This window comes from Accipiter gentilis, chromosome 7 (genome assembly GCF_929443795.1).
Source record: "Accipiter gentilis chromosome 7, bAccGen1.1, whole genome shotgun sequence".
Taxonomy (NCBI): Eukaryota; Metazoa; Chordata; class Aves; order Accipitriformes; family Accipitridae; genus Astur; species Astur gentilis.
Window position 1 is genome coordinate 12,532,130 of NC_064886.1, and position 27,231 is coordinate 12,559,360.

General features: G+C 61.2%; 1 protein-coding gene across 3 annotated transcripts; it reads left to right on the plus strand.

Moving 5' to 3' along the window:
- Positions 1 to 1,821: 1,821 nt before the first annotated feature.
- On the plus strand, positions 1,822 to 27,231 carry KIRREL1 (kirre like nephrin family adhesion molecule 1). 3 transcript variants are annotated; one of them, XM_049806178.1, is made up of 15 exons: positions 1,822 to 2,099; positions 18,770 to 18,919; positions 19,546 to 19,695; positions 21,169 to 21,326; positions 21,437 to 21,587; positions 22,203 to 22,308; positions 22,455 to 22,603; positions 22,702 to 22,829; positions 22,914 to 23,040; positions 23,211 to 23,311; positions 23,416 to 23,614; positions 23,792 to 23,899; positions 24,024 to 24,163; positions 24,276 to 24,353; positions 24,534 to 27,231. In XM_049806178.1, exons 1-15 carry the CDS (start codon positions 2,048 to 2,050, stop codon positions 25,002 to 25,004), a joined length of 2,268 nt encoding a protein of 755 aa, XP_049662135.1. In that variant the 5' UTR covers positions 1,822 to 2,047; the 3' UTR covers positions 25,005 to 27,231. The 3 variants fall into 3 exon arrangements, with proteins under 3 accessions (XP_049662135.1, XP_049662136.1, XP_049662133.1); XM_049806179.1 differs by lacking the exon at positions 1,822 to 2,099 and adding an exon at positions 16,105 to 16,192; XM_049806176.1 differs by lacking the exon at positions 1,822 to 2,099 and having other exon boundaries at positions 18,638 to 18,919.

Below are 27,231 nucleotides of genomic sequence, written 5' to 3' on the forward strand. Positions count from 1 at the left end.
AGGGAGCCTGGAGCCCCCCAAGCAGGGAACTGAGGGGGAGGCCAGCACCCGGTGTCAGCTGAGAACTACCTCCTGTGTCGCACAAGGGACTCTGGACTCCGGCGACGTGCCGAATCACAGCCACCAGGCAGGGGTGCAAGACCCCAGCCTGGGGGCGAGAAATCCCTTCTAGAAATCCCCATCAGAGCCAAAAATTTGGACTTTTTGCTGTCACATGTGGCAGTTCAGCAGCCTTAACTCCTGCCCCAAATCAACCCCGCGGCCGGGCAGCATTGCTCTCCTACCCTCTTGGCAAAGCCAGCAGCCGTCGGCGAAGCGCGCGAGATGCCTGCTGACTCAGGCGCTGGTTCCCATTTGCAATGTTTTCTCTAAAACCCTCAGGGCTAGAAATTCTATTTAAGAAGGGGAAAAAAAAGAAAAGAAAAGAAAAAAAAGAAACCCAACAACAACAAGAAAAAAAAGCACCAAAAAAACCCCAACCCCACCATGAAAGCTGAAGCTTCTGCCTCCACCAAGAGCTTAGCTTGCTCTACTCGACTTGGAAAGCTTCCCTTCCCGGGAGCCTGCGGGCAAGAGGATTTTTGGAGGCGCGGATATCCAGGGCCTTTAGCTGGAGCTTAGGAAGTTTTCCGAAGAGCAATAGCAAGAGAAAAAGCTGAAAGCATGTGCAGTGCGGGGAGGGGAGGGGAACGTGCCTGGGACATGGGAGGAGAGGGCGAGGGCGAGGGTGAGGGCGAGGGGTGCAGCACAGGCACCCTTGTGCTCTGCCCTGGGGGTGCTGGGGGGGCCACACACCCAGCCAGCCACAGCGTGCACTGGCCCCAGCATGCACACACATACTCAGAGACATGCACGCTCCCCCCAACACGCATGCACAGATGCACACACACATGGATGCGCACAGATGCACACGCACATAGATGCACACAGAAGCACAAACCCAGCCCGGCATGCTCCTGTACGTGTACACACCCCAACATGGACACGCACGCACGCACACCAGCATGCGACCATGTGCACGCACACAGGCATGCCAACGGGCACACACAAAAAGCCCCCAACATACAAACACAGACACCCCAACATGCATGCACACATGCACACGCATGCAAGCACCCCAGCGTGCAAAAGAACATGTGGATGCACCCCCCAACGTGCACGCATGCACACCCCAACATGCACACACATGCAAGCACACACCCCAACATGCATGTAAATGCCCCAACATGCACACACCCCAACATGCACACACATAAATGCACACCCTAACATGCATGCATGCACCCCAACATGCACACACCCTAACATGCATGTACACACCCCAACATGCACACACATGCAAGCACACACCCCAACATACATGTATGCACCGCAACACAAATGTACACACCCCAACATGCACACCCCCACAAACGCACATCCCAACATGCATGTACACACCCCAACATGCATGTATGCACCCCGACATGTATGTACACACCCCAACATGCATGCATGCACCCCAACATGCATACCCAAGCAAACGCACACCCCAACATGCATGTACGCACCCCAACATGCATGTATGTACCCCAACATATGCGTACACACCCCAAAATGCATGTACGCGCCCCAACATGCATGTACACACCCCGACATGCATGTACACCCCCCAACATGCATGCACCCCCCCACGCATACACACACACACAAATTCACCCCCCAACATGCACGCGCAGAACCTCCCTTCCCCCGCCCCCCCTTCCCCCCCCCCACTCCCCCCCCCAGCCGTCCCGAGTTGCCGCCCCCCCGCCCCGCCCCGCCCCGCCCCGCCGGCAGCAGCCCACTCCGGGGCTCGGCTCGGCTCGGCGCGGCGCGGAGCCCGCGGCCCTTCTCCGGTTCCATCCCCGGTTCCCGGTCCCGAGTTCTGCCCGGCCGGGTCATGCTCTAGCGGTGCCGGTACCGGTACCGGGGCGCGGGGCCGAGCGGGGCGGAGGAGCGGAGCGGAGCGGGGCAGCGGGCCCCCCCCCCCCGCGCCCCCTGCCCGGAGTGCGGCCGGGACGGGAGCATGCGGATCCTCTTCCTCTGCCTTCTGACTCTCGCTGATACCCACGGACAAGGTGGGTACCGGGCAGTACCGAATAGCGGCAGCGCGGGGCCGCCTCAAGTACGACTCCCAACTCCGCGGGCAACGCTCCAGCCCTGGCCGGGTTCGGGCAACGGCTCCGCTCCCACCCGGTGCCCCCCCACTCCCCGTTCCCGGTGGGATAAAAGCGTGTTCGAGCGGGGAAGGCGGTGGTTTCGTCCGCCGGGAACCGGCGGTTTGGTCTGGGCGGAGGGGGGGGGCGGATCCTGGTGTCGGTGCGACCCCCGGTCCCGGCCCTGGCCCGGGTGCTTGTACTCCGGGTCTGGTCCTCCTGGACCACCCCTCTCCGTTACTGGGGGGGTCGTGATGGAGCCGGGTCGGGTTCTCCTCCTGCCACCCCGGGGCTGTGTCTGTTCCCCCGGGTCTAGTCCTGTTGGATGCCCCGGTCGGGGGTCAAGGTTTTGTGTGTGTCCCCTGTGTCATCGTGTGTCCCCTCCCACCCCACATCTGGGTCCTGGTCCCCCCCAGCCTGGTCGCACGGGGGTCCCCAGGCCCGGTGCTGCCGGAGCCGGGGAGGTTGTGGTGAGGCTGGAGAAGTCGGGTTATGGGGTGGGCAGCAGTGGTGGGATGTGGGAAGTTGTGGGTGTTGGGAAGCCAGGGCAGGTGGGGGAGCTGGGGGGGGGCAGGGTCAGTAGGGTGCCTCAGCAGTGGGGACCCAGCTCTGGGCACCCCAGGTGCTGGGGGGAGCCAGGGCTGTGAGGGTGACGGGGGCACCCGGCCTGGACATGGCGATGCTGGCGGGGAGCCGAGTGGGGGCTGCTGTCCGTCCATCCGCAGGGAGTGGAGCAGGTATCTCTGGGGAACAGCCAGCACCCCCGGCTCCTGACCTGGGCAGCCCTTGGGAGAGGGGCTGGAGGGAGTGTGGGGCACCCTTCCCCCCCCCCTTCCCCCCCCGCCGTTTGCTTTCCAGGGCTTGCTGTAAGCTGGGGAACAGCCTGAGCCCCCCCCCCCCCCCCCGCCCCCCGCCAAGTCCCTGTCTGACCCCCAAAGGACTGCAAGGTGCCCTCTTGAGGAAACTGAGGCACAGGGAGTTGCTCAGCCAAGGTCACACAGACCAAGAGAAGCAGAGTGGGGGGACAGCCCTGCTGCCCACCCCCACCCCCCCACCCCCAGGACCTCCCTGATGCTCAGCCTCCCTGCCCTGCTGTGTGAGGGAAGTGGGGAAGTGCGCCATGCATGCAGTGAGCTCACAAGGTCTCAGCTGGCTTGTCCCTCCACAGGGCTGGAGCCGGGCATTGCCCTGCACTGAAGCAGCCCCTGCACGGCCTCCGGTTCCTTCCCTGCTGCAAAATCCAATCTAATTTTTAATTAAGGGGGCGGCGTTGCTAAGATGCCAGGAGGAGGGAAAAAAATTGAGTTGACCCGGGGTTTAAAAGGAGTGTGCAAAGCCTCTTAGGGGGCCGGGGGGGGGGGGGGGAGAGATCCCAGGCTCCCCTGCGCAGGGCTGGGGGAAACACCGCGGGACTCCGCTGCCCTCCCAGGAACAAAAGCGCCTGCTCTCCCGCCCGGTGCCATGTGGATCTCATCGGCGAGAGGGGCCCAGCTCCAGCATCGGTGGAGGGAAGAGTTGGGTGGTTAGGGCCAGGCTCTGGTGGGAGGGGAGGTTGATCACATCACTGGGTGAGGGACCCGGTGACCCCCTGGTCCCTCCTGAGCAGCCCCGTCCCATGGCAGTCCCCACTGTCTAAGTTTTGTTCTAGCCTCGGAGAAGAGCCTTGCTCTAAATGGTGGTGCAGGAGAGGGGGGGGGTGTCCTGCTTTTGTTGGGGGACAAAATTTGGGTTTCCCTCCCCCTGGAGCCAGGGCCGTGCTAGCTGGCGTGTGCACGCGTGTGGGGGGGGCCAGTGCCATTCATGTCCTTGCACACAAAGATGTTGAATGGGTTTCATCACTCTTCATTTCTCACTAAATAATTTTCTGTATCTTATCTAAATGAAACCCATTATTCTTCCCCCCATTTCAATCACTCGCCGTGATTGCGCCTCAAATTGAAATATTTATTCATTTTCTGGGCGATTCTTTCTCTCTGTGGTTTTCTTTTTATTCCCTCCCCCCCCTTTCCCTCTCAAAAGCTGCAAAATTGAAACAGCAGAGATATGGGGGCTGATGGAGGGATGGCAGTGGGGACTTGTCCTTTGGGGGGCCCATGCCAGCCACCCTGTGGCTTGTGGGCTGCCCCAGTGTGTGGCTCTGAGACCCAGCACACTCACTACATGTCCCCAGCCAAGCCCTGCTCCCTTAGGAGATGTCAACGCTGAATGAGCAGGGGTGGCACCAGGTGGTTTGGGGTCAACCTGGTTCCATTACTGGGGACTTTTTCAGGTGAGCTTGGATGGAGCTTGCTTGGATGGAGCTTGGATGGAGGGATGTGGCACCTTGGCCCAATTTCTAGGGCAGGAGGGACGGTGCCAAGGCACGGGACAACCCTGGCTGGCCCTGAACTGGGATGTTAATGCCCTCGGTGGCTCCCCAAGGGGGAATGAGGTGAAGGAAGGTCCCGGTGGTCCCAGCACAGCCAAGATGATGATGGGGATGGGGAGATGATGATGGGGATGGCAGCGGGCACCTGCCCATCCTCCCTCCGGCAGAGCAGTGGCAGAAGCGGCTCAGCTCCCCGCACTCTGCCGGAGCCATGGTGGCGTGATGTGGTTTGTAAGATGACCGTTGTCTGCTGCAGGGTAATAAAAACCCCCAGGAGACGCTCCAGGGCTGAGATGTGGCAGTGGGGGAGGATGGTGGCCCCCACCCTCTGCCTCCGTGGGGCTGGGGGCTGCACCAGAGCTGGTGGTGTTCAGCATCGTGCCCTGGCCATGGGCACTTGGGGACTGGTGGCCCCTGGGCTCTGTCCAATCCTGGGGGTCCCCGGGCTTCCCTTGGGTGCTTGCCTGGGGCAAACCCACTGTCCCTGTGGGCACACAGTGCCCTCAGCCCGGAGCTGCTCTACTGGAGGAGCTGATCCATCCCTCGCCCCAGTTTGGCCTTGCCGTGTCCAGCAGCATGTTGACGGTGGCCAGGTTCTGCCTTGTAGTGTACCTCCCACCCCCTGATGCTGTGCGGACCCATGCCAGTTGTCCCCCCACATCCCCACCAGGCAGGAGCCTGGGTCACCACTATTGTACCCGCCAACCCTCCGGACCCTTGTCCCCAAAACCCCTTGGTGGAGGGGACAGAGCCGCAGCAGGTCACTGCAGCCTGCCCACAGCAGGATGACACCCCCAGCCCTGCAGCCGCCCTGCAGGAAACCATTTTGGCAACTGGGATGGGGGCTCTCAGGCGCCAGTGGGGTTTTGCCAATGCTTTTCCCTTCTCCAGGACAGGCACAGGAAGGGGATGAAACCCCTTTCCCACCCTGGGGATGCCTCCATCTTTCCGCAGGGAAATAGAAAGAGGGAAGGGTGCATCGCAGCCCCGCAGGAGGGGTCTGGATCAGCCCCCAGCTCTGCCCCGCTGCGGGGCTGGAGCCAAGGCAGCCTTTGGGGCCGACGGGACGGGCCCTGCCGCAGCAGCCACCGCCCTGTGCCGGGACTTGCCTGGGCAGCCTGTGCCAGGGCTGAATCACCCACTGCCGCGCTGGGGCCCGGTTTGCCGGCGGAGAGGCAGCCAGCCCAACCACGGAGGCCCCCCGGCAGCCTCCTGTGCCGGCCCTGAGCACTGCCTGTGCCAGCAGCATCCTGCCTGTTTTCTGTGGGACCCAGAGCTGTCCGTTTGTCTGTCTGCGGTGACCTCTGGCAACCCAACCATCCAGAGGTGAAATCAGGGTCGTTGGGCACCCCTCTCCCACTGACCAGAGCTGAGTGGCATTAATTACATTCCTATCCTTTAATTTGGGATTGGTTTCATCCCGAGCCAGCTTTCCTCCTGGCCTTGGTCCTACCTGGGATCCTGGCTTGCAGGGATGCACACCCATCCTGGTGAGCACATCTCCAGGAATGCCAGAGCCAGCTCCGGTCACGGAACTGTGGCACACAGTGGCTGCCCGACCTTGGTGCTCCACCACTGCCATCCATGGGTCCATCCATCCGTCTGACATGCAGCCCCCCACCATGTGGGCAACACGGGGATTATAGCTAACTCTCCATAAAGATTCCCCTAATTGCTTGCCTTACCTCAGGTTTTATCATCAAAGCATCCGTTATTCCCTCTCTAGCCTCCTTTTCTTTTTATTATCTCTTAATTAATCACTCTAGCTTTCACACTTAGCAGATAATTACAGTCTCCTGGGCACACAGCTCATTTTCATAACCTCCTGCTCCCAGCCAGGAGTGGGCACGGAGTGGGAGGGAGGCAGCGAGCGGGGAAGATGGAGGGGACGGAGGGACCATCCCGCACTGGCAGCGTGACCCACGTCACTTCTCTCGGTGGCAGCGTGGCCACTGTGTCACCCTCCAGATGGGCAAGCGGGCAGGGCTGGGTACCAGCCCACAGGAGAGGGTGCTCAGGTGAGGACCCCCCTGCCAGGTACCAGCCCAAAGGGGAGGGTGCTTGGCAAGCAGCGCAACCAGGCAATGGGGCAGAGTTAAGGGTATCTGGAAAAGGGAAGGAGCTCTGGTCCGGCATGCAGCCTGGACTTTTCTGCAATATATCCATAGGGGCTGGGAGCTGGAAAACGAGCTCCTTTCCACCCACCCGCCACAAAAGTCCCATCGGCATGGCATCAGATGTGGCATGGCTGGTGACGCCAGGCCCTGGTGCTGGGCTGGATCCCAGCAATGCTGGGGTCGCCGCTGTGAGGGGATGGCGGGAAGGAGGGATTTAAAGAGCAAACCCATTTGGGGAAGGCATAGGGAAGGGAAAAAGGGGGAGAGAGGCCTTTTCTGCAAGGGTTGGGACATAAAGGGCTGCCAGCGCTGCCATGGCAACGGGCGGATTATGATCCAAATGGAAATCAAAATAAGGGGGGGGGGAGCAAAAGAGTGGAGTAAAGGAGGAGGGGAGGAAAAACAACTTTTATTTCCAATCGGAGAGCGGTTGTGTGCCTTGGAGGGGTTGCCATAGGAACGGCAAAGAAAGGGAGCTGGGAAAGTGTGCGCGAGGGAGCGAGCGGGTGTGTGAGGGAGCGCACGCATGTGGGGGCGTGCGAGGGAGCGTGTAGGTGTGCGAGGGAGCACGTGGGCGTGCGAGGGGGTGCGTGTGCCTGTGGGAAGCGTCACAGGCGTGAAGGGGGAAGCGGGTAGAGCGGTGAGGCAATGCAGAGGAGTGGGATGAAGGCTGCAGCCCCCTCGTTGGGGTCTCCCCTAGGGCAAACATGTCGCCCTTGGCCTCTGACACTAGGGACACCCAGTGAGCTCCATCCCGTGGGTGCTGCGGGATGGGGGGTGCACCCAGGCTGTTCCCTCCTCAGGTTGCCTCTGAGCATCCTTGCAGGCATGGGAGTACCGCGGCGCTGGAGATGGGAATATCCAGGTGCCACCGCCGGGCTCAGAGGGTGCCAAGGACAAAGCGGGGCTGGTCTGGGTGTCCAGTTCCCATCGCTCCCCCAGACAGAGCAAGCACCCTCTTAACTCCTTATGGGAGGGGGGGAGGTGTTCCAGCCACCCCCTCTCTTGCTTCCTCCCATCCCTTTTTCTTTTTATTAAAAAAACTCCACCCCAAACCCCCAACTTTTCAAGTGGATTTGGTTTAAAATAATAGCTTTAAACATTAAAGAGGGGATTTCCTGCCCTGCACCGCTGCCAGCCTTGGTTTGGGGCATGCAGAGCTCCGTCATGTGTCCCCAGGGAGGGCTGGGGGTGCTGAGCCCCCCTGGCTGGGGCCAGTGGGCTGCTGGAGGTGTCTTGGGGGCTCATGATGGGATGGGGGACGCAGGGTGATGGGCTGGGTGCTGCAGGGTGGTGTGTTTGCGTGAAGGCTGGAGCAGGCTCCCTGGGGCCAAGGAGGAGCCAGGAGAGCGGCAGTGGGGAAACTGAGGCACAAAGCGCTTTGTTTTCCCCATCAACGAGGGCAACCCCGATGCAGGGCCCCAGCTCTCCAGCCAGCTCTGCACCCAGCAGCATTGGCCCAAAAAGCTAGGGAACAGTGAGAAGCAAACCCCTGAAGCCAAATGTTCCCCCCTAAAATGCACCCCCTCCCCCCAGCCCCTTGCCTGGGGTCTCAGCCCCCTACTCACTGTGGGGCAGGCGTGGGGAGCTGAGGGTTAAGCTCTGGGTTTTCTTTCTCTCCCTTGTCTTCCAGAGAGCCTTGGCAGGAAATTCCTCAAATTCCAGGCTTGTGGGATCATTGCTGGGCTCTGACCGCAGGAGTGGGGAGCAGAAGCCAGGGCTGCTCCCTCCAGCTCCAACTTCTCCTGAGCAGGATTTGCAGAGCCCCAGAGGGGAGGGAGGGCTGGGTGTCCCCCCCACACCCAAACCCCAGGGTCGCCCCAGTGGGGTGGGTTCCCCCGTGGTCAGAGATGTGATGCTCATAGGGACCTCAGCACACAGCTTGGGGTGATCAAGCTGGTGTGTGGACTGCTGGGTTCAAACTTCCATGAGACACCACCTGCCCCCTCCCCCCCCCACACCCCAGATGTCCCAGGTGGGGTGCTGAGTCCCTCGGGGACCCAAGAACCCTGAATCCTCACGGGGCGACCCCGTGGCTGGTTATGGGATGTGATGTGGCAGCTGGGGTTCCCCAGCATGGGGAGCCTTGCGGTTTGGGTGGCCAGCTCTCGCGGGGCTCCCACCCCACCGGGTCCCCCACACTGCCGCCATGCTGTGCCAGGACAATGACTCCACAGCCAGGCATGGTTGGGGAGGAAGGAGCCAAAATTCCTGTCCATGTTCTCCCTTTGGGAGCAAAGGGGGAAGGGAGCACCCAGGCTGGGGAGGGGACATGGACAACCTGGGGTCCCCACCACATTTGGGGTCCAGCCAGAGGGAGACACCAGCCCATGCCCAATCCCCAGGGATTTTTTTTTCCCTTCAAACCCATTTCCTCCCAGATTTGTTTTTTTATTAAACCCCCTTTGCCAGGGATCGAAATGAGCTGCTGCCAACTCCATCAGAGAAGTTGAATTGAACCTCATCTTGTTACCAATGCTCACGGTGCCGCCTTTACCGGTCAGGACTCGAGCCGCCCATGGGGAAACTGAGGCACGGCATGAGGCGTGCATGCCCCATCGCACACGTGGTCCCCCTGACCCTAATTGGGTGGCTAAAGAGGCCGGGACTTGTCCTCGGACTCATCCTTTTCCATATGTTGAGATGCTGAGGCCCGTATCAGAGCCTCGCACTCTCACAGCTGCTTGTCCCGATTCAATGTGAATGATAATCCCATTATTAAGAGATGTCTCATTAAGACATCTGTAACGAGAGCGCTTACCAGCAGCTTGGTGGAAGGATGCCAGCACTGTTTAAATATTTTTTTTTTCCCCCTTCATTAATGATTAGGGATTTTTATTTCCCCCCACACAGACACACTTTTCCCAAAGAAGAGCTCCCCTCCCTCCCCCCGCCCCACGCGCACACACAAACAAAAGTCTTAATTAGACATTGTTCCTAACAGGGATATTACACAAATTAATTAAACTCAAGCCAATAAACAGCACTGCTCCATAATTCTGACAGCCCCAGAAATGAAAAGGAAATAACAAGGGGAGAGGTTCCGCCAGCTCCTTCTGTCTGCTGGGGGAGGGGGAGGGGGCCCGGATGCCTGGGTTCCCCCGTGACGGTTTGGGGGGGGCTCGGGTCAGGGTCTGCACTGTCGTTGTGGGGCTCTGACCTGGGGACCCACTGGCTCTGGTCCCCACTGGGAGATGCTGGGTGTCCCTGGGGACATCGCATGGGGTGGGATGCTCAGGGTAGGGGACCACTAGGTTGGGGGGGGGGTGGGGGGGCTGGGTGCAGGGAGGAGCGGGCTGACCCCAGGAAACCCAGGTGGGAGCAACATCTGCAGCATCCCGCACATCTGTAGCGTCCCGCACATCTGCAGCCCAGGCCTTTGTTTGGCAGCGGTGCAAAGAGCAGCACTGGGAAGAGGAGGAGGAGGTGGAGGAGGAGGAAGGCTGGGGTGCAAAGCTAGCCCCGATCTGTGCCCTCGCCCCTTCTGCAGAGCCCCTGAGCATCAAAGGTGCAGGCTCGACCCTGGCTCGGAGGCAGGAGAGTGCAAAGGCCCCCGGGACCCAGCAGGGCCCCCCCACCCCCCCACCCAGGGGTGCTGCGGGGCCAAAGGAGCTTGTTTGGGGTTGGCACGGGGGTGTCCATCCTCGCCTGGGGCATGCACACAGCTGCACACGCAGGCACACACGTGTGCACACACATGGCCTGCACTCCTGCTCCCAGCTCTTACAGACACAGATATTCCTGTGCAAGCACCCAGCAGGTGCATGCACACACGTGCCCGCTCCTGCACCAGCACCCAGCTGGTGCGTGCACACACATGCACACTCCCATGCAAGCGCACAACCAGTGCATGCACACACATGTGCACATGTCCATCATTGCAAGGACAGAGCTGGTGCGCACACACATGCTCCTGTGCAAGCATGCAGCTGGTGCATGCACACACACTGACACATTCCTGTGTGAGCACACAGGCCAGCACATGCATACACATGCACACGCACACCCCATGTGCAAACACATAGCTGGTGTGTATACACACACCCCCCGTGCAAGCACACAGCCAGTGCATGCACACACTCATACACATGCACTCCATAGCAAGGACAGAGCTGGTGTGCACGCACACAGCTGGGGTGTGCACACATGCACACGCATTCCACTGCAAGCACACAGCTGGTGTGCACACACGCATGCACATGTGCAAGCATACAGCCGGTGCGTGCCCCCCACATTGCCCCTTGCACCCCTTGCCTGCTGGCCTTGCCCGGTGCCCCCCGTACCCCCCTTCCATGCCCCCTGTGCTCCCCATGCCCCCCACATCGCCCCGCTCAGGGCCGGCTGAGCCCTTTGTCTTTCTGCCTGGCTGCCCCCTTTCACTGGGATTGACGGCGGGAGAAAGGGGCCAAGTTTTTCCACCAACTTTGGGTGGCCGGCAGGTTCTTCCCCAGCATAGGGCAGGTGAGAGGGAGAGAAGGACCCCCAGCCTCCCCCCTTTCCCCCCCCCCAGCCCCTGCCTGCACTGGGTGGGGGGCAGGAGCGGGATATCAGGGTGCAGGGATTCCTGACGGGACCCCCAAACCAGAGTCCCCTTAGGATGAACTCTTGGTACCTCCTCAGGGAGGTGAGGGGGGCTCCACTCTACCCTGGACCTCCATGTGTGGCCTTGGGGACATGCACCGAGCCCCATGGGGCAGCAGTGGTGTCCCTGTGGGGCAGCAATGGGGATCCCAGCCCCCCACAGTTCCTCCTCCACCCCCAGCCTGGCTCATTTGCCATACTGCACTAAAGCAATTCATTTATTTTCTTCTATATTTTCTCTCTCTGCCCGGCGCTGGTTTATATTTTATTGGCATCTTTGCAGCGCTGAAAGTAATGTAATTACGAGGGGAATTTATATGTTGTTTTGTAAGTTGGGAGTTCATTTTTTTTATATTATTATTATTAGGTGGGGAATATTTAAGGCTCCTCAGGAAGGAAAAATAGAACCCAATTCCACCACATCATCTCCCCTGGTATTTATGCCTCTTCCCAACGAGATTTTAATTGAAAATTGTTTTGCATGGTCCCCGCGTTGCATGTTTTTACCCTGCCTCTAATGATGACCTGGGGCCTCAGCCCATTTTCCCCCACCATGTACCTGGGCTGGCTGTAAAAGGCAGGAGATTCTGGTGGAAAATTTGGGGATGGGTCACACCGGCAGCAGAGGGGATGGGGTTATCCTTGGAGCAGACAGACCCCCATCTCCCCTAGATCTCTCCCTTCCCTGTGCCTCAGTTTCCCCACAAGGATGGCCAGCATCTCCTGGGGACCATGGCAACCCAGGGAGTGGTACCCAGGGTACCAGGGACTGTCCCCACCACCATGGGCATCCTCCCACTGGGCTATTGATGGGGTCTGACACGGGGATGCCGGCAGAGCATGGCAGCGCTCATCTCCCTGCCCAGGGAATAATTGAGGCGGAATATTTGATCAGATGGGAAATGAGCTGCTAAATTTGTTGTGAGATTGGTGTCACCAGTGATGGTGGCCAGTACTGGGAAATGAGCAATCAGGAGGTTACAGGAGAAGCCAGTGCTGCTGTGGTGGGGACATAGCGTGTTGGTTTGCCAGAGACATGGAGGGATGGCAGACCCAGGGTCACCACAGGCACTTCGGTGGCACGGAGGGGATGGGGAGCCCCGGTCCCGATGGGCATCCATCCTGCATCCTGATGCTCTGGGGGATGCTGTGCCGGGGTGGCACGGTGAAGGTGACCCCAACCGGGGCACAGGGAGGCCGTAGGGACCTGGCGTTGTCGAAAGTGGGTGGGGAGGAGAGGCGGCAGGGCCGGGGGAGGGGAACCAATCTCCTCCTCATTTGTTTTTATAATTTTGCCTTTTAAAAAATGAAAATAACTGGAGCATCCTTTCCCTGGAGAGCTTCACTACCACCGGCTTCGGGAGCGAGGAGCGGAGCGGGGAGGCATGGAGCAGCCTCTGCCAGCACCCTGCCAGCCTGCTGGGGACGCCCCAGTGTCCCCAGCCACAGGGAGGGATGCGCAGCCCCAGGGGAAGCTAAGGCACAGAGTGGCTACAGAGGAGTCCGTGGCTAGTTTGTGGAGGCTCCTGTGTCCCCCCCAGCCTGGTTTTGCCCATCGGGGGGGGGGGGGGGGCTGGGTTAAAACAGCCCCAGTTCTGCCACTGCCATCGCACATATAGAAGTAATGGCGTCAAACGCAGTGGTGACTGGGGATGCTCGGCTGGGTGAAGCGATGCCCCCCAAGATGGCGGCTGGGGTGGAGGGGGGCCGGGCTGGATGCAGCCCTGTCCCAGTGCCTCCCAAGCCCGGGTGCTGGGCGCTCGCCAACGATGCGCTGGCGTCATATGATGGTGTTGAAATACTTTCCGTTCCTGCCGGGATGGGGAGGACCCGCCAGCGCTGGGAGCGGAGCCAGGGCACAGGGTCCAGAGGCAGCCGGGATGGGGACAGGGATGGGGACAACCGGCCACCTAGGATACTGGTGTGGCAGGGATGGGGACGGGGACAACCAGCCACCAAGGATGCTGGCGCGGCAGGGATGCTGCCAGCTCCCCGCACATCATGGAGCAGCAGCTGCGGGATTCAATTAATGAGGAATTAAAGGATAGTAATATTCAATTAATGTCAATCAGAGCAGGATTATAGGAGCAAGATTTTGGTCAAATGGGGTCGATGCTGTTTTGACAAGGATGCACCAGGGGCTGATAATGAAGCCAGGGGGCGACACACATACGACAGAGCTTCAACCCCCAAATGGTATGGCGGGCACCAGGATGGGTCCCTGATTGCCAGTGCCCCTGACATCACCATCCCAGGGTCCCCTCTGGAACTGCTCCGGCTTTGCCACCCACCATCCAGCCACATTAGTGTTAAAAAGCCAAGAGGAAAGAGAAGAAAATAGAAGGCGGCATTGAGTGACTTCGAACAAGGAGCGGAAGCGGCTTCTCCTGCCAAGCTGCTTTCAGAGCGCCCGGCTCTGCCTGTTCCTGGCTAGCGCTGTCATGCCGGGGTAATCACGGCAAAGGAGGCTCATATATTGTTGATGGCAACAGGGACCCTCTCTAGCAAATATCAATTTACTGGCTGGGAGCTGCAGGCAAGAACACTGCCTGGGTGGGCGGCCACTGGTTGTGTCCCCATTTCTGCTGGGGCCAGCGGTGACCAGGGGATGCTACAGGAGATGGTCGGGGGCATCCCCAAAGCGAGGACCCTCCCGGGTCCTCTCCGGAAAACCTTGCTGGAGCCTTGTCCCAGCCCTGCTTCCCATCCCTGGGGTCAGGATGGGGCCCCGCTGCCACCCTGGGCCTCCCCAGGGACACGCAGGGTGGGGGGGTCACTGGCCCCCACCAACCACCCAGAGACGTGGCTGGGTTTAGCTGAAAGACCCAAATTGCTGGAGCCAAAAATAGCCCCCGACGCCAGGCGGCGAGGGGGGAGTGCGGGGATGTGCCAGGACTGATCACGTCTTGGCGCTGGCACGTCCCCGCGGCAAGGCACGGCACATCTCTGCCAGCACCCGGCAGGATGGGACCCTGCAGGGGCTGCGTCCCCGTCCCCAGTGGGATCCGTCAGCAGGCCACAGAGCTACTGGCTGGGGTTGAGCTCAGTCCCCTTCCGTGCCTCAGTTTCCCCACATAGCTGGTCGCAGGCGAGGGGTCCGCGGGGTCCCCTCCATTGTTGGGTTATTTCAGGGCTGGCTGCAGCACTTGTGCGCTTTTTTTTTTTCCGTACTATTGCCTCGCGCTGGGTGACGAGTGGCTTGGGGCGCTGGTGCCGGGGCCGTGACAGCGTGGTGACAGCAGAGGGGGGATGGCGATGGGGACCGGGACAGGAGTGATGTCCCGTCCGCAGCATCCAGCCATGGCCTCATCCTGCCCTCCTCTCCCATCTCTTCCTTTCCGCTCTGCCGGGCAGGGCCACAAGGAAGCCAAATCCTCTTTTCTCTCCCACAGAATAAAACCAGTGGAGGGGTTTTTTTTTTTCTCTTTCCCTCCCTGTCTAATTTTTTTTTTCTTTTTTTTCAATATAAATAGAAGCGAACAACTGGGAAGAGGAAGGGGGAAAGGCTTAAATTTAAAAGCAGCCAGAAGAGGAAGGGGAGGAGGGAGAGAGATAAAATAATAATAATAAAAAAAAAAAAAAAAAAAAAAAAAAAAAAAAACAAAAAACCTCTAGCACGGAGAGATTTAGCTCCATCTGAAAGCTGTCAGCGCGAATAAAAAGCTTTTCTTTGAACCCTGAGTTTAATAGCGAGAGGAGAGAGAGGGAGATTGGAGCACCAGCCCCAGGGCTTAATCAGCCCTTCATTTGATAAATAGAGGGAGACAGGGCCGGGAGTGGGGCTCCCCGGCCCCCGCCGGGTCCCAGCGCCTCACCGGCCTGCCCCACGCCCAGGGGACATGTGGGAGCCACGCGTGGGTCCACGTGTGGGTCCGTCGGGGGCACGGGAGAGCCCTGCAGGGATCCCACATGCCTGCGTCTGCCCGTGCCCCCCATGCATGTTCCCACACGCAGACACATTCCCCTGCACACATGCATGTTCCCAACACCCATGCGTGTGTTCCCAGGCACATGTGTGAATTCCCATGCACGCATGTATATGCTTCCAGGCACACGTGTGCACTCCCACACACGTGCATGTTCCCATGCACACAGACACATTCCCATGCACACATGCATGTGTTCCCATGCACACAGGCATGTTCTCATGCACACCTGCATGTGTACCCATGCACACATATATGCATGCACGCTTAGAGCCCAGGGCCACAATCCTCTCCATGCCCGCCGCAGTGTGAGGAGCGGGAGGGATCGGCCGTGCCGAGGTGCCAATGCTTCCTGGGGTGGGCGGCGTGGCGAGGCAAGGCAGGCACAGTGATGAGGCAAGGGGGGGCACAGAGGCAAGGCAGGCACCCCTTGCCTTTTAAGCCTCCAGCCTTTGGGAAGCTGCTGGTCTCCTCAGCATAATGTCAAGGCCCTGCAACATGGAAAGACTTTCAGCGCTCGCTGTGCCGTGGCAATCCCTTGGCGTGCAGCCTCCCCCGCGCCCGCTGGCCCCTTATCACCCTCCTCCAGACTAAACAGCCCTTTGCCCAGCAGGACAGGCAGCGCAGGAGGTTGCTTGATGAGGGAGGAGACATTCAAGTCGTGTCGTCCCCGTCCCCATCCGTCCCCCCCCCCCCCCATCCCTTGGAGCATCCCCAGCAAAGCTCATTTGAGGAGGAGAGGGAAAGGGAAGGAGGCAGAAACCCCCTGCAAGCCGGCGTGCAACATGTGCTGATGGCTCCCGCGCTCTGACAACCGCCGCCAGCACCCACTGGTGACCTGTCGTCTCGGCTGGCACGGGGAGGGGGGGTAGCACCAGCACGCACCAGTCTCTGCCCCAGGGAACTGCTGCATAGGGTGCTGGGGTGCAGGAGGGTCCCGGCGATGGGTGTTCCAGTGCTTGAGGACAGCTGCGTGGTGACGGGCATGGGGGGCCGGTGGCTCTTGCATCCCCTCTGCACCGGGTGGGTACCATGGGGCATCCCTGCTGCGGCGGTGCCCTTGCCCCGCTGGGGAGGAGGGAGATGCTGCCTGGGGAGCTCGCACCCTAAATACCCGTGGCAGCTGATTATCCGCTGCTGGGATTAGCAGCCGAGCTGGAGTTTGCCGGAGCTGAGCAGGGGCAACATCCCCTGCCCTGGGGATGCTGGCACAGCTGGAGGAGGGCAGAGCATCCAGAGCGGGCAGCTTCTTGCTGCCTGCCGTTGTCACCTTCATCTGCCGAAAACATCACCCATGTTGCACCATGCCAGCCTCGTACCATGCCAGGCCTGTGCCCTGCCAGCTGGGTGCCAGGCCACCGCTGCCCGTCGGGCAGGCAGAGGGCTGCAGGTGTCCATCCCGTGCTGTCTGGCAGGCGGCCGCCGCTGCCTTTGCCTCCTCCCACCCGTCTCGCTCCCCTTTTCCCGGCTCTGATCTTCCCTCACGCCCACCTCTCTCCAGGCACCTTCCTCTTTGATCTCTGCTCTGCTTTTTATTCCCCCCTCCCGTCAGCCCCCCCATTCCTGCTCCATCCCTCCCCTCCTTCCCCACCTCTCCCACTTTCTCCTTCCCTTTATCTCCCTCCCTGCCTGCATCCTTGCTCTGTCTCCCCTCCCAGGGGGACCACAGGGCTGGCAGGCATGGGCTGGGGGGGTGAGGCCAGGGTGGTGGCACGGAGTCAGTCCAGGGGGGGCCAGGAGCAGTGACTGTCCCCAGATCACCACTGTGGGCTGCAGGTCCCTGGTGCACGGCCAGCAGTGCTGCGGGGCCTGTTGGCTGCACCCTGTTGTGCTGGGATGCCCCGTCGTGGGGATCCTGGGGTGTCTGATTTGGAGGTGTCTTATCCCAGGGGTACCTGGGTACCCCATCCCAGGGATCCTGAGGTGCCATGTCCCAGGGATCCTGGGCTGCCCTATCCCAGGGATCCGAGGGTACCCCATCCTGGGGATCCTGGGGTGCCTGATCTGGGGGTGCCCTATCCCAGGGATACCTGGGTACCACATTCTGGGGAACCTGGGATACCTCATCCCAGGGATCTGGGGTGCGATGTCCCAGGGATCGTGGAGTGCCCAATCCCAGGGATCTGGGGTGCCATGTCCTGGTGGTCATGGGGTGCCTGTTCCCAGGGATCCTGGGGTGCTATGTCCCAGCAATCCCAAAATATACCAGGTCCCAGGGATCCTGGTGTGCCCCATCCTGGGGATCCTGGGATGCCTGATCTGGGGTACCCCATCCCAAGGATCCCTGGGTACCCCATCCTGGGGATGCTGAGGTGCCACATCCCAGCAATCCTGGAGTGCTTAGTCCCAGGGATCCCAGGGCACCCCATCCCATGGGTCCTGGGTGCCATGTCCTGATGATCCCAGGGATCCTAGGGTGCACCATCCTGGGGTTTTGGGAATGTCTGATGCTGGCCCTTTCAGCGTACCTGTCGGCAAAGCCTGGCACCTGAGAATGCCACGTGTGGGTTGTGGGGTCTCTCCAGCTCAGGACCCTGTGGATTGCCATATCCCCACCCTGTGCCAGGACCCACGGGCAGGCGCCAGGGCAATGGTGGCAGATCAGTCCCCCGTAGTGGGCATGGCGAGGAGGGTGCCAAGCGCCAGCATGTCCCGGTCCCTTTGGTGGAAACAGGCAGCCCGGCTGCACCTCAGCACCACGACATCCTCAGGGCCAGCAGGAGGGTGGAGGCTGCTGGGAAGGGAGGCCCCTGGGCTCCCCTGGGCTGCAGCAGTGGGATTTCAGGAACTGTTGGGGGCTTTGTTTGCAGGATCAAAGGCAGGAGGGAGGCCAGAGCCCCCAGCTCTCCCGGGACGCAGCACAAGCTGGGGACAAATCTGAGCAGGTTGGGGTGCCTGAGCTGTGGCTGTGCCTGTCGTGGCCGTGGCAAGGGCATGGGGCACCCCATGAATGGCATGGTCATGCCGTGCTGTGCCGTGCCATACCAGGCCCAGCAGGGCCACACAGGCGGAGGCCGTGCTGGGGACTTAGTGGCTTCATTACCCGCAGCTCACTCATCCCCAAAAGGGATTTCTGCCTCCCCCTCTCCCGCACCACGGCGGAAATCATTTGAATATTTTAGAAAAAAGGCTCTTAAGGGAGGGAACCACCGGAGGAGAGGCAGCTCCTCCACCTCAATGCCCCTCTCCCCACTACTCTCCCAGGGTCCTGGTCCCCATCCCCTGCCTTGGGGCCAGCAGCACATGCATGTGTCAGGCATACCCGCACTGGCACATGCCACGCGTCCCTCCCCGCCGCGTCCTGGTCGATACCCACTAGCCGTGTGACAGGCGCTGTGCTGGGGCACCGAGATCAATCCCAGTCGCTGCACAGGGCTGGGGCTTAGGGGCACGGCGGAGCCTGGCTTGGGGGGGTCCAGCACCCCCAGCAGCCCCTCCAAAACCTCCAGGGACCACGGCGACCCCTGTGGGGGTTCTCGGTGGGGCCGTGCTGGAGGCAGCTCCGTGGCAGCTCCATGACGGAGCACCGGGCGCTGCCGGCATGGCCACCGGCATGCGGGGCACCCCGAGCCCTGGCTGATCCCCTTCCTCTGTCCACAGTGGCACAGACGCGGTTCGTGGAGGAACCAGAGGACCAGACAGTGGTGGCTGGCCAGAGGATCGTCCTCTCCTGCGTGGTGCTCAATTATTCCGGGATTGTGCAATGGACCAAAGACGGCCTCGCCCTGGGGATGGGGCAGGGGCTCAAAGGTACCCAACGGGGCTGCAGGCGGTTCTGGGGACATCACTGTGTGGGGCAGGGGCTGTCACCGAGTGGGAGGCTCTCGGGACGTCTCCTGCGGTGGCTGCTTCCCTCGTCTCTGTTTCCCAGCTCCCTGTGCAGCATCCCTGGCTGCCATGAGGCTGGTGCCATGGGGCTGGTGCCACGTGCCCCAGAAGCGAAGCACCAGCTGGGGCTGGGTGCCCATGCTCTGCTCCTTCCTGCATGTGCTGGGGTCCCTGTGCACACCGGGGTCCCCATACACACTGGGGTCCCTGCGCACACCAGGGTCCCCATGCGCACTGGGGTCCCTGCATGCACTGAGCTTCCCACATGCACCAGGGATCCCACATGCACCAGGTCCCTGCTGACTGCCCATGTACCCACCAGGGCTGGCACCAGGTACAGGCAGAGAGCTGCCTGCAAGCTGGCAGCCCCTCAGGTCTGCCCAGGATGTACCCAAATGGGCAGGAGCTGATTCTCCATGAACAGGGGGTTCCCTTTCACACTGGCCTCTCCTCCCTGAAAAAGGGGCCCTGGAGCATCCCCCCAGCCCTAGAGAATTTGGGTAAACCCCATCCCCTCCATGTTGACCCTCCCCATGCTGTCCCTGCAGCCTGGCCACGCTACCGCATCGTGGGCACAGCCGACTCGGGCCAGTACAACCTGGAGATCACTGACGCCGAGCTCTCCGATGACGCCGTGTATGAGTGCCAGGCCACCGAGGCTGCACTGCGGTCCCGCCGGGCCAAGCTCACCGTGCTGAGTAAGAAGCCAGCCCCTCACTGCACCCTGTGTCCCCCACTGCACCCCACATCTCCCGAGCCATCGCAGGCAGCACGGCTGCTCGCAGGCACAGGAAAGGCTGTCACTGCCTGCACTGCTGCCCTCCCCCTTCCCTCCGGCAGCCTGGATGTGCCATTATCTTTAATGCCTTAATCTATATTCACGCCGTGGCTGAGTTACGGGACCTACGAGTGCAGTAACTTTGATTTCCCTGACTTTTGTGTCTTGTAAAAAAAAAAAAAAAAAAAAAAGGAAAGAAGATGCTGGAGCCTCAGCAGAAATGTTGCATGAATGGGGTTTTGGGGCAGATTTCTTTCTTTTCTTAATAATTTTTTTTTCCCTCTTTCTCCTTCTTCCCCTGGCATTGAAATTCCCATTAGAAAGACAGGAGATAAAAGGCACACGAGCAGGAGATGTTGCTGGGGTACTGAGCAGCATGGTTCTCCCCATGCTGCAGCCACTGGACCCCCCCCAGGCAGGAACTGTCACTGGGGACCCCCAGCCCGAAGAGGCCGTGCTTGGCCTGGGGGGCTGTGAGCTGGTGGGAATAGTCTTGCCCCAGGTCTTTGGGGTGGCACTGCCAAGGCTGGGGGTACCTGGGGTCTCCTCCATCCCCTGCCAAGCTTATTGGGGTCCCCCTACATCCCCTGCCCATTGTTGGGGCTCAGCTGGGGCAGGGCAGGAGGTTCTCCAGGCAGGGGGGTCCCTGGGCAGAGAGATCCCCAGGCTGGGGGTGTCCCTGGACAGGGTGGAGGTCCCCAGCAGGGGGGTCCCAAAGCAGGGGGTTCCTCGGGCAGGGGTGTCCCTGGGCATGGGGGTCCCTGGGCAGAGGAAGCTCTTGTGGGTATTGGGGTCCCCAGAAAAAGGGGGACCCTCCCTCTCCGCCCATCCTACAACCACCTCTGCCCATCCTACTACCACACTCTTCCACCAGACACCCAGTCCCCATTCCATCATTACCGCTAGCTCCCCGGGGTGGTTCGCAAACAGCCAAGGCTGTTCCAGCGCATCCATCTCCGCACGCATGGCACAAAACCCCCAAGCCCCCACATCAGGGACACCCCAGGCCACGCAACTGTGCCTAGCTTGTGCCTCCTGCCCCGGCTTCTGCTGGTACAGTGTCACCTTCCCGACACCAAACGGCACCTTTACCTCTCCCTGAGAGCCGAGCCCTAATAAATCAGTAACGGGGCTTTAGCTCCTGATCAAAAAGGGGATTAATATCCACACGGGGCCAGCCCAGTTGACACTCTGCTGTCAAATGCTGCAGTTGCAGGCAGCAGGGAGGAGAGCTGCTTCCGTTGCCCTTAAATCACTCTCCCGTTATCAGAGCAGCATCAATTTTTCAGCATCATGTGGTGCAGAGCGGGGTCTGCCTGTGCCCGGGGCTGCAGGCAGGAGCCCTGGCTCCAAGCAGCTGGCACCCACCTGGTGTCCTCTCTCCCCTCTGCAGTCCCCCCCGAGGACCCCAGCATCGATGGAGCCCCCGAGATCCTGCTGCGTGCAGGGACGCCGTACAATCTGACCTGCCGGGCACGCAATGCCAAGCCAGCAGCCACTATCGTCTGGTACCGGGATGGGCTCCAGCAGGATGGAGCCATCACCAGCACGGTACGAGGATGCGCCGGGACCCCGCATCCATCCCCTCCACCCCGCGCCATGCCTCAGTGTCCCCAGGGCTGTGCTGGGAGCCAACAAGGACCATCCCCTCTCCCTGGCAGGAGGTGTTGGCTGACGGCAAGCGGGAGACGACCACCAGCCTGCTCGCCATCAACCCAACTGACCTTGACATCGGGCGGGTGTTCTCCTGCCGCAGCACCAATGATGCCATCCCAGCGGGCAAGGAGACCTTCATCAAGCTCAACGTTCACCGTGAGTCAGTGCTGGGGGCAGAGGGGACAAGCCCTGCATGTCGGTGGCATGAGGAAGGCAGGGAGAGGTGGCACAAGGGTGCAGCTGGGGCAGGGAACTGGAAACAAGCTCTGGGGGTACCTGGATGTCGTGGGGGACCCCAGCCCCGTGTTTGGAGCTGGGTCCCTGCAGAGGGGCTGTGCCCACGGGGGGGATTCACCCAGTTCCACCCGGCTGGAGGCGGGAGGCCGGTCTGGGTCTCGTGGTGAACACCGACCTCCAGTGGCTGCTGTGGGAAGGCTCTGCCCTGCCAGGGCCCGGCACCCACCGCCAGCACCCACACTAGGAGGGGATGCTGGGTGCCCACAGCAAGCATCCACACCGAGAAGGAATGCTGGGCACTCACGGTGAGCACCCACACCAGACAGGGATGCTGCAGACAGGGATGCTGGTTGCCCACACCAAGCATCAGAGCTTTTGGGATCTCCCACACCACGGGCCATGCCCTGGGTGGCAGCGTGGGGAGGGGACGATGCAGGCAGCGCTGGGCAGGGGGATTTTTTCTTTGTCCCCTCTCCCTCTGCCACGCTGAGCCTGTGCCAGCACCCGTGACAGCTCCGTCTGCCCTCCCTGCAGATCCCCCGACTGTCACCCTGTCCATCCAACCCCAGACGGTGCAGGAGGGCGAGAGGGTTGTGTTCACCTGCATGGCAACCGCTAACCCTGAGATCAAAGGCTACAGGTGAGGGTCCCACAGGACCCCAGGAGGTGTCCCCCCCCCAACCTCCTGGCTTGGGTTCAGCATCATATGGAGATGGGGGGGGTCAAAAGGGGCCCTGGGGGTCCCCTGAACGTGCCCGCCTTGGGTGTCTGCCCCCCCCCCCCCAGGTGGGCCAAGGGAGGGGTGATCATTGAGGATGCCAAGGAGAACAAGTACGACACACAGGTGGATTACACTTTCTTCACGGAGCCTGTCTCCTGCGAGGTGCACAACGACATTGGCAGCACCAACGTCAGCACGCTGGTGGACGTGCACTGTGAGTGGAGCAGCCCCCTCCCTGACACCCCTGAGCTGCTGCTGCCACCCACCCCCCCAGGCTCTGCTCCTCACTCTCTTCCTCCCCCCACTCTCCAGTTGCCCCTCGGATTGTGGTGGACCCCAAACCCACCATCACAGACATTGGCTCCGACGTGACACTGACGTGCGTGTGGTCCGGCAACCCGCCACTGACCCTCACCTGGACCAAAAAGGAGTCCAACATGGTAGGGTCTGGTGGCTGGGGTGGGGGGGTGGTCCAGGGGGGCCTCGTGCCCCCTCCCTGATGCCCCCATGGCACTTGCCTTCAGGTCCTGAGCAACAGCAACCAGCTGTACCTGAAGTCTGTCACACAAGCCGACGCAGGGCAGTACGTCTGCAAAGCCATCGTCCCCCGCATAGGCGTGGGTGAACGTGAGGTCACCCTCTTTGTCAATGGTGAGTGCTCCCCACCCCAGGAGCAGGTACCAGCCCCCCCATGACAGACCCTGCTCCAGGACACAGATGGGTTGATGCCATTGCGATGCCCATGATGAGCAGTGCCTGTGCCACAGCGTGTGTCCCCCTCAACCCAGCATTTTGGTCAAGCTCCCCCTTGCTTCTTGCAGGACCCCCCATCATCTCGAGCGAGGCCGTGCAGTATGCGGTACGTGGGGACCGCGGCAAGGTGGAGTGTTTCATCGGCAGCACACCACCCCCGGACCGCATCGTGAGTGCCGCAGCGGGGGGCCGGGAGTGCCATGGGGGTGCTGGGGACAACGCTGAGCTGCAGGTGCTGACGCAGCCCCCTCTCCCCCACCCTGGCGGGGCCAGGCATGGGCCTGGAAGGAGAACATTTTGGAGGCAGGGACACTGGAGCGGTACACAGTGGAGCGGACTAACACGGGCAGCGGGGTCCTCTCCACCCTCACCATCAACAACGTCATGGACGCCGACTTCCAGACCCGCTACAACTGCACGGCCTGGAACAGCTTCGGGCCGGGGACTGCTATCATCCAGCTGGAGGAGAAAGGTAGCGCTGGCATGGCACCGTGGCTGCCTGCCACGCCGGGACACTGGGGAGTCCAGCTAGGTCTCGGGCGTTGCAGGCAACGGGGCTTCAGCAACAGCAGGTACCCTCCTGCCACAGCCACCTCCTGGCAGTGCCCCTGTCCCCTGTCCCCAGCTAATGTCTCCCCATCTCCTGTAGAAGTCTTGCCTGTGGGCATCATCGCCGGTGCCACCATTGGGGCCAGCATCCTCGTCATCAGCTTCCTCGTCGCACTCGCCTGCTTCCTCTACCGGCGCCGGAAAGGAAGTGAGTGGGGACCACAGCAGAGGGGAACATGGGTGCTACCCATGGGGGGGATGCTGCCCACAGGGTGGGGAGTGGGAGGATGCTGCTGGTGGCCACCTCCATCCCTGATCCCGCATGTCCCCAGGCCGTAAGGATGTCACCTTGCGCAAGCTGGACATCAAGGTGGAGACAGTGAACAGGGAGCCCCTGACGCTGCATGCGGACCGTGACGAGGACACGGCCAGCGTCTCCACGGCCACCCGTGTCATGAAGGCCATCTACTCGGTAAGGGACACCCCATGCTGGGGTGTCACCCTGCAAGCATCCTTCCCTGCCCTGCGCCAGGATAGATCAGACCAGGGAGGAATGAGCCCACCTCTCCCCCCCTCTCCTACAGTCGTTCAAGGATGACGTGGACTTGAAGCAGGACCTTCGCTGTGACACCATCGACACCCGCGAGGAGTACGAGCTCAAGGTCTGGTGATGGTGCCAGGGCACGTGGGGTGTAGAAGATGGGCAAGTCCCGATTTTGTCCCGAGTCAGGAGGCTGCGAGATGCTCAGTGGAGGGGACCGGGACTTGTGGGTCCTCTCCCCTGCAGAGCCCAGTCCCTGCTGGGCTTAGCACGTCCCCCCACTATCCCCATCTCCTTGCAGGACCCCACCAACGGCTACTACAATGTCCGCGCCCATGAGGACCGCCCGTCCTCCCGCACCGTCCTCTACGCCGACTACCGCAACCCCGGCCCAGCACGCTACGACACCCGCCCACCCTCCCGCCTCTCCCACTCCAGTGGCTATGCTCAGCTCAACACCTACAGCCGTGGTCCCACGTCCGACTACAACGCCGAAGCGGCACCAGGTCCCGGACCGCCTCCCGGCACAGCGGGTGGTGAGACGGCAAGCCAGCTCTCCTATGAGAACTATGGAGGTCATGCTGCCTTCCCAGCTGGCACTGGTTATGCCACCTACCGCCTGGGGTACGGTCAGCCCCCCAGCCTGGACCGGGCACCCTATGACGCCTATGACCCCATGGGCAAGTACGCCAGTGCCACCCGCTTCTCCTACACCTCCCAGCACTCGGACTACGGGCAGCGCTTCCAGCAGCGGATGCAGACGCACGTCTAGGGTGGGCAGGGGCTGGCAGGCAGCACCGAAAACAGGGGGGGGGGCGGGGCACAGGCAGCAGGGGTCCACAGGTACCTCACGACTGTCCCCTGATATTCAGGGGCTCATCCTGACCCTCCTGTCCCGCTTCTCCTCTGGTGGCTGGACTCCCCATGCTGGGGTTTGCTGGCAGTGGGGACGTGCCCCAAGTCTCTTTGAGCTTCCACACATTCAGTTCTTTCTTTTTGGTACCTTCCCAGAGGAGGGAGACGGTTGGGGGGAATCCTCCCCCCCATGCCCACCCCATCTCCCCCCCCTTCCCACCCAGCCTCAGCGGGTGCGTGCAGGTCCGCGCAGCTGTCGGGGCTAGCTCTGCAGCCTCCGCTCTCCCACCACTCCGGATCACCCCCTGAGCTCCACAGGGCCGGATCCTTCCCCAATGGGTCCCCAGTGTCCCTGAGCCAGCACCCGCTTCTCCTTCCTCTGCAGGAGCAGGGGGCTGCACATAAGCTTCCCCCAGAAACACCTCCCCCATCCCAGCCAGACCCCTGTGCGAGGGAGCAGGGAGGTGCTATATGTGCGTATATACGTGTCTGTATGTACATACATATATGCAATGCCTTGTTTCTGGTTTCGCACAAAAAAGCCCCATCCCAGCCTGTTCCCGTTCCCTGTGCCTTGATTTCGGGGACAGCCCCCACTTGGGGCTGGCTCCCCCCTTCCCCATCCGTCCCACCTGCCCACAGCCCCTGCACCCACCCTTGGAGCTGCAAGCAGGCGGTGCTCCAGGGGTCCCAGGGGATCAGGACCAGTGAGTTCTGAACAGCAGACCCCCGATGTCTGTGTGTGTCCCCCCCCCATACGCACACTCATACCTATGGGACAGGCAGCGGTGGATTTCCATCCCGCTGTTGTCAGCCTGACCCTGAGCAACACGCTGTTGGACCGGCCAGCTCTGTCCCACCATCACTGCCACAGCCGGTGGCACCAGCCGGCATGGGGATTTGGAGGGGGGTCCCTCTTATGAATGTATATAAAGGTGTATATAAGGGGGTAAGCACCCTCCCGTCCACCAGCAAGCGTTACAGCTCTGCAACCCCATCCCCAGCATGCTCACGCCCCGGCCCCGAGGGTGTGGTGAATGTATTGAGCCGTGGCAAACCAAACCAGCCAGGAGCTGGAGCTCAGCCAGTCCCCCAGCCCCAAGGACTGGGAGGCACTGGGCAGCCAGGGCGATGGGGGCCCTGATTTCGCTGCCTGCAGCAATAATGCTCGCCCAGCTGCTGGCTCAGGAGCTGGGGGACAGGGGTCTTGCCGGGGTGTGATGAGTTTTGGAGGGAGGGTGGAGGCACAAGGCAGGTTTTGGCTGGGGGAGCCTTTCCCAGTCACATTGCTGCCCGAAGCTGTCCCTGTGGTCCCCTGGGATTAGGTACGAAACACCTCCCCATGTATGCCTGCCCCACGGGGTCTGCCCCAGGAAGGGGCACATACCTTGGGGTCCCAGTCCCGCCGAGCACACCCTGTTCCCAGCTGCCAACAGAGCCGGACCCCCGGTGGGCTGGATCTGGCCCTGTCGCCAGCAGGTACGATTTTGGAGGGCTGCTGGGAGGGTTTGGGAAGGGGCTGGCTGAGCCGTGATGCTGATGCACCCCAGTGGCACAGCCAGAGGGGGGGGAATAACTTACCCCCCTCCCTTCCTCCTCGACCCCCCCCAAAAGGTACTGTCAGGACAGGCCAAACCCTGGAAGGTGCTGAGCCCGCGCCCAGCCTGAGCCTCCGACTGCAGGACTGCGTGCCATTTCTTTTAATGGTGCCTGATGTAACCCCCACCCCGACACCCTCCTCCTCACCCCGCCCCCCCCCCACACACACACACTCTCCCCGGGGACAGCCCCGTTTTTGGGGGGCTCCCATCCCAGGTGCTGCACCCCCACATCGATAGCAATAGCCACTGCAGCAGCACGGGACGGGCACCCAGCCCCAGCCATCCCCGGGTGCCGTGAATCAAAGCCGAAGCTTTAAATTAAAACTCCCCCGGGGTGGGGAATGGGGCTTCCCCCCACCCCACCCCGAGACCACGGCTGAGCCCTCCCCCTTCCGGCACCGGGTGAGCAGGTACCTTCCTTAGCACAGGCTGTTTTAGACCCCTAGAGACACGTATCTGTGATCCCCCACCCTGCCCCAACCTCCCATTTTTTATTTTTCATTTTCCTTTTTTTTAAATATTATGTACTATATTTTTAGTCTT

Excerpts from the sequence above, each read along its gene's own strand:
- KIRREL1 (XM_049806176.1), top strand. The coding sequence starts at position 18,685 with ATGACGGAGCACCGGGCGCTGCCGGCATGGCCACCGGCATGCGGGGCA. Across the intron at positions 18,920-19,545 it reads GATGGGGCAGGGGCTCAAAG|CCTGGCCACGCTACCGCATC; the intron begins GTACCCAACGGG and ends CTGTCCCTGCAG. Across the intron at positions 22,830-22,913 it reads CCAAAAAGGAGTCCAACATG|GTCCTGAGCAACAGCAACCA; the intron begins GTAGGGTCTGGT and ends ACTTGCCTTCAG.